We start from the raw sequence: 13375 nt of genomic DNA on the forward strand, positions 1-13375 counted from the left end.
TTTGTATACACTCTCAGAAAAAAAGCTGTCACTGGGACACCAGTACCCTTTCAAGGTACTAATATGCACTCTTTAGGGGTAAAGTATGATGCCCGAATGAGCTCAGCCCTCTGCAACTGAAGGAAACACATGAAAATATAAAAAACACATGCAAATTAAGACAAAACAGTTTTATCAGTTTGATGACAATGTGTGCTGCAAATACTCACAACATAACCAGATACAGAAACGCACTGCAAGTACTCACAACACACCAAATACAGAAATGCGTTGCAAATACTCACAACATAACCAGATACAGAAACGCACTGCAAGTACTCACAACACAACCAAATATAGAAACATGCTGCAAATACTCACAACATAACCAAATACAGAAACGCACTGCAAGTACTCACAACACACCAAATAAAGAAATGCGTTGCAAATACTCACAACACAACCAAATACAGAAACATGCGGCAAATACTCAGGGCCGGCGATTGCTATAGGCGAACTAGGCGGTTGCCTAGGGCGACAAATGTGTTGGGGGGCGCGGACGCACTCTAGTGTCGCCCTATCTACTTCCCATATTAATCATAAAATTAGAACGAAACGCGAAATGTTTATTAAACATGATCAAAGGGCGCCCCCTCAACCACACGTTTAATTACTTGTCAACCTGATTATTAGATTGAATTTATGATTTTTGTCGACCATTTCTGGATTGGCGGGGGGCGGGAGCGTTGCGTTACGTTACGTTAGGGAAGTGCTCAGCTGCTGGCGCGTTTGTTTGAAAATGAAGCGGTCTAAACCTCTGGTGCACAGGGACGAAAACGGAGAAAGGAAGAAGATAAAAAATAAAGCTCAGTATAAAGTAAGTCTTCTCATCTTAGCTATTAAGGTGTCCAATGAAATAAATTTAGGCTACTTAGTATTGTAGCCTACATCACCTAATATTGGACGTTTCATTGCTGTCACTAAGCTAGTTTGCTAGCTATAGTTACTTTGAAGGTGAATAGAAATGGCAGAAACAACTATTAATATTTTATTATTTGAGATTGAACTAAAAGAACTTAATATTTTAATTTTGTAGTGGTACATACATTATCCATAATAGCACATTTGTTTGTAGAAGGTATAGTTAAACCAGTAATTGCAATCATAATTTGCTTAAATTAATCCAATTTGGTAAATATCCTTGAACATTCTTTGTAGAATTTGTGTATAAACAATTTACAGTTGATTCTTCAAGTCATAATTTGCTTGTTGAAGTATTGGAGTGACTATTAGAGCATTTTAGGCTCAATCTTGCCTAGGGCAACCAAAGGGCTAGAGCCGGCCCTGCAAATACTCACAACACAACCAAATACAGAAACGCACTGCAAGTACTCACAACACACCAAATACAGAAATGCGTTGCAAATACTCACAACATAACCAGATACAGAAACATGCTGCAAATACTCACAACACACCAAATACAGAAATGCGTTGCAAATACTCACAATGCACCAAATACAGAAATGCGTTGCAAATACTCACAACATAACCAGATACAGAAACGCACTGCAAGTACTCACAACACACCAAATACAGAAAAGCGTTGCAAATACTCACAATGCACCAAATACAGAAACATGCTGCAAATACTCACAACACAATTAAATACAGAAACACACTGCAAATACTCACAATGGACAGTACAATAATGGACAATGCAACTCACCCCTCAGGTCGTCGACAACACTTACAAGGAGACACTGAACAATAAGCATGGCCCATTTCTGCATTTGGTTGCGTTGTGAGTATTTGCAGTGTGTTTCTGTATTTGTTTGCGTTGTATTGCACATGTGTTGTCAAACTGATGAAGACGTTTTCTTAATTTGCAGGTGTTTTTTCTATTTGCATGTTTTTTCTTTAGTTGCAGCACGTTGAGCTCTTTCTGCCACTGTAGTAATGGGTACAAACTAAGGTCTACCCTTTAAAAAGGTCCCGCACCAGTGACAGCTTTTGTAGCTTTTTTCTGAGGGTGTACCTGCATGTCATCACTATTAAATGTCATTATTAACTGACATCAAAGAACCATGAACATGCTCTAGAACACTTTATTACATTTCATAATGCTTAAAAAGTCATTAGTTTGAATGCTGAAATTAGTTAACAGTGATTTTTATTCTGTGTGTTTCATACTGTATACGTTCCACATGGACCCCTGGACGTCTTTTAGGGAACCTGAGGGCTCTATGAGACTAAATATAGTCCCAAGAAATGAAATACATTGTTTTCTGATAGCTACAGTAGAGACTAGTGGTTCAGCTGTCAGCAGATCTGCTTCATGTTGATAAAATGTTTTAAAATAAAAATACTTTTATATTCTTAAAATCTAGGTATTCATTACAGGACCTCTTGACGGATGATGCCGATTCTCAATAATCAGCCATTTACCCCCCAACACTTACACTGCAGTCATCCTCTCATCTCTGAAGGTAACAAAGGCAATGCCCAGCCTCTTCATGGAGATCCGGTTCTTCTCTGCATTAAACTCATCTGTCAGTTTCTCCTCCAGCTCACTGTAATACTGCTCTGCATCCACCTGATGAGAGGACAGTGACATAAGAGTATCAAACCTCCTCACAGAGCAGTGCATGACTGTCAGTTGGTGTGTGGTGGTCTCCAGTGGCCAACATGAAGAGGTGCAGCACCAGTCACATGACTATTCTATATGTAGGTGTCCAAATATATCCATTCTGACAACTATAACCAGTGTGTGAGGGACATTTACCTGTTCAAAGCCACATACGTCACAGCAGAAGATCTGTGCACAGGGGTGCGTCTTTATCATGATCCTGCCTTCCTTCTGAGCTTTGGTTGCGAAGTACAGCCTTCCTTTCATTGCTTTTCGCCTGTACAGGATATAGTTTTAAGGCCCGTTCACACAAAGAACGATAACTTTGACGTTCACACCAATGCATGAAATTATTCTGTTTATTCTAAGCGGTTTACGAGCTTTAATGCTTTAAATGCTTGAGCTCATTAAAGTCTGTTTGGCTGTCATAGTTTTTTATCATTCATCAGCTGGAAAGAATCGTTCTGACAGTGATTGCAACAATATCGTGGTATGAACGCTGCTATTCTTTTATATTTAGACAGATTTCTAGAAATACATCTTTACCGTTATCGTCCTTGGTGTGAATGTGCCTTTAATAAGGTTAAATATGCAATATTGGCGAGACTCAGCTCTTAGACATTCAGGAGATGTGCGAATGCAAATGACCTTTCTGAGTCCAGCTTCATTAGTTTGTGTACGTCAAAGCAGAACCGGATGTCTGTAACGGTGCAGCTGGGGTAGGCTTCACTGTTTGGAGATAGAAGAGACGTTGGCTTTTACACAAGTGAAAAATGAACGCCATCAGTTGTGTTGACATTTAATCTCCAATATGCTGAAGTAATGGTTGAAATTCTGTGGATAACAGCTCTGTGCTCTTCACTCACTGCAGGTGTTTGGTGATCAGGCCGGGATCAGAGATTTCTCTTGGAATTGACGTTATCATTAGAGTTCTGGCCACCTGCAATAATAATGAATCAAAAATGAGAGCTAGAAGTGTATTTCATGAAGCAAATCTTGGTGGTTGCAAGACGACAAAAGAACAGTGTTGCTTTTTTGGTAGGAACATGATCAATTAAACCTTCTAATGAAGCAACATCACAGGTATTATCTGAATGGTGAGCACTGTGTTAGTACAAGTCAATGAAAGATTATAAAACTTTTATTTCATTTCATGTGAATAGCATACAGTAGTTTTCACTTAATTCACATAATCGTTATGCAAATATGAAGAGTTCAGATGCAAAAGCCTCTAAGTGCCATCTGAAATTTTCTTCTTGAATGATCATTTTTTATCAAGCTTGTATATTTAATTTCAGTAATTTCATTTAAATGGCAATGAAAATTACCTATTATTGTCATTTAAGTGAAATTACTGAAATTAAATATATGAGCTTGATCAAAATTATCATTCTAGAAGAAAATTTCAGATGGCACTTAGAAGCTTTTGCATCTGAACTCTTCATATATATATATGCATTTATAATATAATTCATAAAGCATTTATATATCATATGTTGTAGTAAATTTATTTTCATTTTGATAAAATAAAATAAAATAAAATAAAATAAAATAAAATAAAATAAAATAAAATAAAATAAAATAAAATAAAATAAAATAAAATAAAATAATTGTACGGAGCCCCATGTAACATAAAGGAACAAATAGATGTATATCATGGGCACGAGTAATACAGTTCGTTCCCATGACTTACTAATACGTCAGCAGTTGCTAACACGCTTTGCTAATTCCTTCCATTGTCTTAAGTAAATCGCATGCACGATATAATAATTAATTCGCTCGATTTATTAAATCATGGCCACATTGTAACAATTCGTTCCCTTGTTTTCGTTAAACCAAAGCGAGGGAACCAATTATTTCAACGTAGACAATTTACTAAAACGAGGGAATGACTTAATAAATCATGAGGAATCATGAGAACTAATTCTTTCATTTGTAGCCGCGGTTTAACTAAAACGAGAGAACGAATTCTTAATTCGTGACCACAATATATATATTCTTGTCATATGTATGCGCAGGGCTCCGTGAAAGAGTGTCCAGACAGGGCGATTTTCATTAATGTATTACCGTAAATGAAAATTACTGAGAGTAATGAGAAATGCAAACTAACAAAAAAGCTAAACATCTGAAGGCATTGCTGAAGTAAGTATAGAGGCGTCATAAAAATAATGTCACAATGCCAAAAATCCAAATGTATGTAAAAACAGACTTCCAGCAAAATACAATACAGAATTGAATTATTAATTATTTATTATTAATGACATTTCTCTTTAAATGTAAAAGGAAATAAGGACTTTTTTTTTTTTTTTTTTTTGATTCACTGGCTCGCCTTGCAAGCACTGTAAAACGCAGAAGCATTTATGGAACAGAAATGAGGTGCAATAACATAATGCACACAATACAGCTGTTCACAGACCTTCTCGTCCTCTTTGTATTTCTGTTGTGAGGAGTGATGGGCCATGCACAGGACGGTGATCACAAAATACAGCAGAGCAAAGATACTGTGCAACCACAGAAATTTGTTCCTAAAGCAAGAAGAAGAGAGTTATTAAGATCATGCCAACAGCTTCATAAATATGCACATACACAACAAGGCAATGCTTTTCAGGTGTACACAAACTTACTGTGCAGGGACATTAACCACTGTTGTTCGGCCGAAATTCTGTGGACTATCTCCTGAAAAACATAGGAATAAACAAGTCCTGTTAAGATTTCATGCTCTTCTCAAATACCAGTGTCAAAAATAAAACTCTGAAAGTAATTTGAGGCCTGTGAATGTGGAATAAAGAAACTCTCTACACCCAAATCACTATGCATTGGGTTTGGTTGCTAGGACAAATTTGTGAACGTGCTGGTTTATTTCACAAAAACAGTGTCAATTTGTTGCACAGAGATGACAGTCAGCATCAAAACCCCCAATTTATTGTAACCAGCCGGCCCTGAAGCTGCACCACAAACTGGTCTACCACACATCCACATTTAACGCTTTTAGAAGGCCACAGAAAACTTCTGCCACCGAGGTCGCATGAAAAGATTATTGCAGGTCTGAGGACAACAAGAGGTAAAGCTGGTGGCTTTTCACAATGTTCTTCTTGTGGCGTGGACAGTCAAGGCCTTTCCCATATTTAACTTGGCCCTTCTAACCCTCTATCGTGCCACCCAACCATCTTCAAACACTGTAGGGTGGTCTGAATTATGCTTTTACACACGTCCACTAATAGAGGGTTAAGACGGAGCCCTTCTACATCTTCAAGAGCTTTCCCAGGCCTTTCCTAAAGTCGTTCATCGGCAGGCCCACACGGAATCTGCATCCGCAAGAACTCTGCAGATTTCCAGCCATACACAACGTTTTAGTTTTTTTTATGTTCCCTCAAAATCAGTAAAAAAAAATGTACACTAATGTTCAAAGGTTTGGAGTCAGTATGCTTTTTTTGGGGGTGTTTTTAATGTTTAAGAAGTCTCTTATGTTTAAGATTATTTTTATACAGTAAAATGTGTGAAATATTATTACACTTTTAAATAACTGATTTCTATTTTAATATATTTCAAAATGTAATTTATTCCTGTGATGCAAAGCTGAATTTTAAGCATCATTATTCCAGTCTTCAGTGTCACATGATCCTTCAGAAATCATTATATATACTGATTTGCTGCTCAAAAAACATTTATTATTATTTTTATTATCAATGTTAAAAACAATTGCACTGATTAATATTTTGGGGTACACTGGATTTAAGGATTATTTGATGACAGCATTTATTTGAAATAGAAATCTGTAAAAATGTCTTAAAACTGCCACTTTTGATCAATTTAATGCATCTTTTAAGCATTATTATTTATTTATTTTAATTACTGACCCAAAACTTGTTAACAGTAGAGCACATATATATATTTTTTCACTAGCACTCTATTCCGAACATAATCAATGTTTTAAAAGCACTACAGATCGATTTTTTTGTACACTCTAGAAATGAACCTATGAATGTCTTTTAACATTGACAAAATTGCACACTTAATCTTTACATTTTATTTTCCCTTTAGAATGTCCTTTAGATTAATGTCAGAGCATGGCATCATGCATTTAAGAGTCATTTCAGGTCACCCGAGTCCAATTCTATCAACACTAACAATCTGTCAAAACTGATTCATGAGATTATTCTGAAGAGTGTGTTTTTAGGTGCATGCACACTGATGAATTAAAATGTAATTCTGGTGTAATGCTTTATTCAAGTATACTGCCTTTTCCTGGATACCAAACGTGTTGTGTCTGTTGTCATGAATCCTTTATGGCTGAGCAATACTAGAGCAAATAGTAACCAAGCATTTGAGGATCTGGTGGAGGTACCGAGGAGGTTCCCGGAGAGGTTGACGGGCAAGATGATGGTGAGCGACAGCAAACACACCACCATCAAGAGCACGATGATGTGGCGCTGGAAAGACAGGTACGTGATCGCGTCAATGCCACATTTACTGCGGATCTCCTCATCCCTGTGGGAAAAGAATAGGGACAAAATAATTACATTTGCATTTTTTTCATTAGACCAACATGTTCATCCAAAGCAACTTACATCACATCAGTATGAGGGTCAGCGACATTATTACAACAACAAAAATATATTAAAATGCGCTTCATAGATTCAGCTTTTTAAGTCTTTTTTAACAAAAAGTGAAAGTATAAAGTAAAAAAAATTATAATTTTAACTGTCAACGGTTCTGATACTGTAATGAAGAAAAAAGCCAAGAAAGGCTTTGGCATAATCGTCTGTTGTGGTGGATCAACTAACATGCAGAAACATAAAAAATAAAACAGGAAATGATATTAGGACCTCTTCTGATTATTTATTGCCATTCTGATTTATCGTTGTCAATAAATCTCTTAAAATGTCAGATAATTAAATAAGAGTTAATTTTGTAAAATGTCATGTGGCGCGACTCTCCAAAAACGCACCGCACATATTTATCAGTTGACTTCCACTGTCCCGCTGAGGGACGCTTGTCTCGCTTTATTTATTGCTTTTTTTTTTTTCGTCATCATAAATTAGGTATCACTCGAAAGCTTTAACACTCAAAATTCATCCTGTGAAAACCGTTTTGAAATTGGATATTGCATTACCATGGAAACAGTACACAGTGGGCTCCTCCCCCTAGTGGGTGGTGTCATGTTTTATTTTACGATATTACAGTTTTTACTGTATTTTTGGTGAGTAAAAAAGTCAAAAACGTTTAAAAATATTTCCGACCCCAAGCTTATGAACTGTAACCTACTGTATATTAAAGTTTTTCAAAACAACATGAAACCAACATGAAGACAAACTTGGCACCCGTTTAAAAAAAAAAGTTTTTCATTTTGAATTAATCGTGGACACTCTTACATGTCAATGACCCATGTGAGTTCTCTAATATTCCAACCTATAACCCCTTGGTTTTGCTGGCGCTACACTCAACTAGTTTAACTAAAATTACAAAGACTGACTTTGTGAGAGTTTTCAGTGTTTACAATGAATTATCGGCTTCAGTCAACAATATTCAGTATGTGTAGCAGTCTTTTTGAAAGACCACACAAATACATAAAGGCGTTGAGGGCTATTATAATTACAAGGAGCCCTCATTCACACAAAAACACACAGCCTCGCCTCACACGGAGTGAGGAAACTCTCAGCGTGGCCTCTCAGTCTCCGGAGAGATCAAGAAGCTTTTAAAGGAACCAGCTAAATATGGCACCAACATGCCATCCGACTCGTCCAAATAACATCTCGGCAGCCGTGGAGACAGACTCGCAGCTGGTTTACGGTTTCTGAAAGGCTTTTGAGCGTATCCAGGCGTTAGAAGCGCTGGTAAAGTTCCCGGTCCACCTTCACCCTGTGTTTTCCCTTCTTAATGAGATATAACATGAGCAAACAGGATGCTGGTTGATGACATCACCACTTTCTTGCACACTTACTTCATGTGGGACAAAGATGTGAGCCAGGAACAGAAGCCCTATAAAGAGAGGGAGGGAAGACAACGGTGTCATAAAAAGGTCTGGCATATAAAAACACAGAGCGCGTCTGGCTAGCTTAGCATCTGTCAGAATCATTTGTTCTTTAAGTGAACATGGATAGCGTAACAAGTGGAAAAAGCCATGCAATATCTTTAACGTGGCTGTGATGTCTTGAACTGTCATTGCACATAAAACGACAGGAGACAGAATGAGGTCAGCATTTAAACGGACAGATAGTGTGCATAAAAGAAAATAGGGTCTAAGTGCACAGGCTATTTTATATGACATCAGCTCTGGGGCGACGCTTCGTAACGGCAGCTGAGTAATCCACGTCGACAGATTGAACTTTATGTGTGCCTCTTTATGTCTTTACGTATCAGCAGTTGAAAATTTGCATCAACATGAAGACGATAGTGACTTTAAAAGGGTCATGACATGGATATTTTTTATTATTTGAATATGTTCCTTGAGGTTCACTTAAATAGTTTTTTTTTTTATATTACAAAAAAAAAATATATATATATATATACAGTGGGTACGGAAAGTATTCAGACCCCCTTAATTTTTTCACTCTTTGTTATAATGCAGCCATTTGCTAAAATCATTTAAGGTCATTTTTTTCCTCATTATTGTACACACAGCACCCCATATTGACAGAAAAACACAGAATTGTTGACATTTTTGCACATTTATTAAAAAAGAAAAACTGAAATATCACATGGTCCTAAGTATTCAGACCCTTTGCTGTGACACTCATATATTTAACTCAGGTGCTGTCCATTTCTTCTGATCATCCTTGAGATGGTTCTACACCTTCATTTGAGTCCAGCTGTGTTTGATTATACTGATTGGACTTGATTAGGAAAGCCACACACCTGTCTATATAAGGCCTTACAGCTCACAGTGCATGTCAGAGCAAATGAGAGTCATGAGGTCAAAGGAACTGCCTGAAGAGCTCAGATACAGCATTGTGGCAAGGCACAGATCTGGCCAAGGTTACAAAAAAAACGTTTTTTGAACTATTACGTCACAGTATTTGCAGCGGAACTGCCAAATAAGGACATTGACTTCCGGCCCAACACTTCGAGCAATCCGCCATCTTTATTTCTCGCTGCAATTTTGTAGTCCAAGCTAAAGGATGCAGAAGTTACGAGAGGGTAAGTTAAAATGTTCGGTTGTTGGATGTAGTAACCCACACGCTTCATTACACCGTCTAATGTAGATAAACTGCCGCGCTTGTGACAAGGGCGCATGTTTAACTGAAAGAATGAGCAGAGAGAGAGACCCGGTCGCGCGCGCGCGCTCACTCTCTCTCTTCAGAACCAGGCGAAAGTGTAAACAAGACATCACCGTCTCCAAACTAGACGCTGTCTTGCTCTCTCTCCCTCGCACATATTAATCAAAATAAATCGACATGGTGGTAAAAGGTCGGAAGACCAAAGTTTCATGTGTAAATACAGTAACACACCAGTGCGATACATCCATATGAAGACGTTGTTCTACAGGTTCATCGTCTTCATTTTCATCTCGCTCCGGCTCCGACTCTGGCTCGAACATGTAAGGCTGGCTGGACAAGTCTTCCGTTGTTGACATTTTGTTAATAACGTGTGAATAAAAAGTTTCTGTGCCGCTAGATAATCGTATCTCTGCTATCAAACTACAAAAATGGCCGAACGGGGTGGAGTTGAACCTCTGCAACCTGGAGAGGGGGCGGGGTATGAAGTGTCTCATTTGTATTTAAAGAGACCGCACCAAAACGAATTGCTCTCAGACGCACATCAGAAAAGGGGTAGAAAAGGGGCCTGTGGAGCTATAATAATGAAGAATTCAGACCCAAGCATTGCAGTTCCGCTTTATATAGACTACAAATGTATGATTTATATGTAAAAAGGAACTATTTAAAAGCATGATATGTCTCCTTTAAATGGAAGACATTTGGGACGACCAGAACCGTTCCTAGAGCTGGCCGTCCGGCCAAACTGAGCTATCGGGGGAGAAGAGCCTTGGTGAGAGAGGTAAAGAAGAACCCAAAGATCACTGTGGCTGAGCTCCAGAGATGCAGTCGGGAGATGGGAGAAAGTTGTAGTAAGTCAACCATCACTGCAGCCATCCACCAGTCGGGGCTTTATGGCAGAGTGGCCCGACGGAAGCCTCTCCTCAGTGCAAGACACATGAAAGCACACCTGAAGGACTCCAAGATGGTGATAAATAAGATTCTCTGGTCTGATGAGACCAAGATAGAACTTTTTGGCCTTAATTCTAAGCGGTATGTGTGGAGAAAACCAGGCACTGCTCAATCACCTGTCCAATAGTCTCAACAGTGAAGCATGGTGGTGGCAGCATCATGCTGTGGGGGTGTTTTTCAGCTGCAGGGACAGGACGACTGGTTGCAATCGAGGGAAAGATGAATGCGGCCAAGTACAGGGATATCCTGTACTTCCATTCAAGATGGCGCCGCGGATGGCTGCCTCGGTGTGGAGCTCTCCAGTCATTGTGTTGTTTTTGTTCGTTTGTTCTGCGTTTAGTCATTCTTTTCCTATCAGTTTCACCAAAGACGAACTTCTGGACATTAGGAAACACACACCAGACAAGTTTTTTACAGATTTTGATTACTCAGACGTTTTACTGGACATTCTCGTTGGAGGCGCAGCGGTGTTGTTAAAACGCGCGGTCAGACGCAAACGCGGGAAGCGCGCCGGCGCGCTGGTTAAACTCCGCGAGCGCGGCCTCCGCACTGCACTACCCAGTATTCATCTTGCGAATCTCCGATCTCTTCCTAACAAAATGGACGAACTTCTTCTCCTCACCCGCACTAATAAGGACTTTTTAAACTCCGCTGCTCTGTGCTTCACTGAAACCTGGCTGAGTGAAGCCATACCGGACAACGCACTACATCTGCCGGGCTTCCAGCTGTTCCGAGCGGATCGCATCGCGGAACTAACGGGGAAAACGAGAGGTGGTGGATTGTGTTTCTACATTAACGAAAGTTGGTGTTCAGATGTAACAACACTGAAGAAGATGTGCTCTCCTAATTTAGAGGCGCATTTCATAAACTGTAAACCTTTCTACTCGCCGCGGGAGTTTTCCTCATTCATTCTCGCGAATGTTTACATTCCTCCAGACGCGTGTGTGAGCGCGGCGCTACAACAGCTGGCTGAACATATAGCTGAAATGGAACAAAGGTACCCAGACTCTCTTTTAATCATTCTTGGGGATTTTAACAAAGCAAATCTCTCCCGTGAACTGCCAAAATACAGACAGCATGTTACATGTCCTACCAGAGACAGTAATATATTGGACCACTGTTACACCACGATAAAGAATGCGTATCACTCCGTCCCACGGGCAGCTTTGGGGCTCTCTGATCACTGTTTGGTTCATCTTATACCGACCTACAGGCAGAAACTGAAATCAGCTAAACCTGTATTAAGGACTGTAAAAAGATGGACCAACGAAGCAGAGCAGGATCTACAGGCCTGCTTCGATTGCACTGATTGGACTGTTTTTGAAGCTGCAGCCACCGATCTGGATGAGCTCACAGATACTGTAACATCATATATCAGTTTCTGTGAGGATACATGCATTCCTACCAGGACATTCTTATCATTCACTAATGATAAACCATGGTTTACTGGGAAACTCAAACAGCTTCGTCATGCCAAAGAGGATGCTTACAGAAGTGGGGATAAAATCTTGTATAACCAGGCCAGAAACAAACTGACAAAGGAGATCAGAGTTGCTAAAAGAAGCTACTCTGAAAAGCTGAAAAACCACTTTTCAGCCAACGACCCGGCATCAGTCTGGAGAGGCCTGAGGAACATCACCAACTACAAATCACCATCCCCCCCATCTGTGGAGAATCAACAACTGGCTGACACTCTCAATGCATTCTATTGCAGGTTTGAGAAGCCCAGACTCACACCTCACACCCGCCCTGATGTGCACTTCACACATCCACCATCACCTCCTGCAACCCCTCTCCTCCCCCCTTCTGCCATCCAACCTGAGCTTAAGGTCTGTGTGGAGGACGTGAGCAGAGTCTTCAAAAAACAGAAGACTAGGAAAGCTTCAGGCCCAGACGGCATCTCATCTGCTTGTCTAAAAGCCTGTGCTGACCAACTGGCCCCAGTCTTCACGCAGATCTTCAACAGATCATTGGAGCAGTGTGAAGTTCCCTGCTGCTTCAAACGCTCCACTATCATTCCGGTTCCCAAAAAAACTAAAATCACTGGACTTAATGACTACAGACCTGTCGCTCTCACGTCTGTGGTCATGAAGTCGTTTGAAAGACTGGTGTTGGCCTATCTGAAGGACATCACCGGACCCCTGATGGATCCCCTTCAGTTTGCTTACAGAGCAAACAGGTCTGTGGATGATGCAGTCAACATGGGACTGCACTATATCCTGCAACATCTTGACAGACCTGGGACTTATGCACGGATCCTATTTGTGGACTTCAGTTCGGCCTTCAATACCATCATCCCTGATCTTCTCACAGCCAAACTGACTCAGCTCTCCATGCCATCCACAATCTGTCAGTGGATCTCCAGCTTCCTGACGGACCGGCAGCAGCTAGTGAGACTGGGGAAACTCACATCCAGGACCCTCACCATCAGCACTGGCGCCCCCCAAGGGTGCGTTCTCTCCCCACTGCTCTTCTCCCTGTACACTAATGACTGCACTTCTAAAGACCCCTCTGTCAAGCTCCTGAAATTTGCAGACGACACCACTGTCATCGGTCTCATCCAAAATGGTGACGAGTCTGCTTACAGACTGGGGGTTGAACA

General features: G+C 40.1%; 1 protein-coding gene across 1 annotated transcript in view; it reads right to left on the reverse strand.

Moving 5' to 3' along the window:
- Positions 1 to 13375, reverse strand: part of tmem63c (transmembrane protein 63C) — a 55545-nt gene that overhangs the window by 15341 nt on the left and 26829 nt on the right. Inside the window, exons 5-12 of the mRNA XM_084394007.1 lie at positions 8550 to 8587; positions 6954 to 7096; positions 5233 to 5284; positions 5025 to 5133; positions 3475 to 3548; positions 3257 to 3337; positions 2765 to 2885; positions 2442 to 2575 (exon numbers count right to left, since the gene is read on the reverse strand). Of these exons, the coding sequence (XP_084250133.1) occupies positions 2442 to 2575; positions 2765 to 2885; positions 3257 to 3337; positions 3475 to 3548; positions 5025 to 5133; positions 5233 to 5284; positions 6954 to 7096; positions 8550 to 8587 (752 nt within the window). The remainder of the gene's footprint in view (positions 1 to 2441; positions 2576 to 2764; positions 2886 to 3256; positions 3338 to 3474; positions 3549 to 5024; positions 5134 to 5232; positions 5285 to 6953; positions 7097 to 8549; positions 8588 to 13375) is intronic.

Source organism: Rutilus rutilus, assembly GCF_951802725.1.
Source record: "Rutilus rutilus genome assembly, chromosome: 21".
NCBI lineage: Eukaryota > Metazoa > Chordata > Actinopteri > Cypriniformes > Leuciscidae > Rutilus > Rutilus rutilus.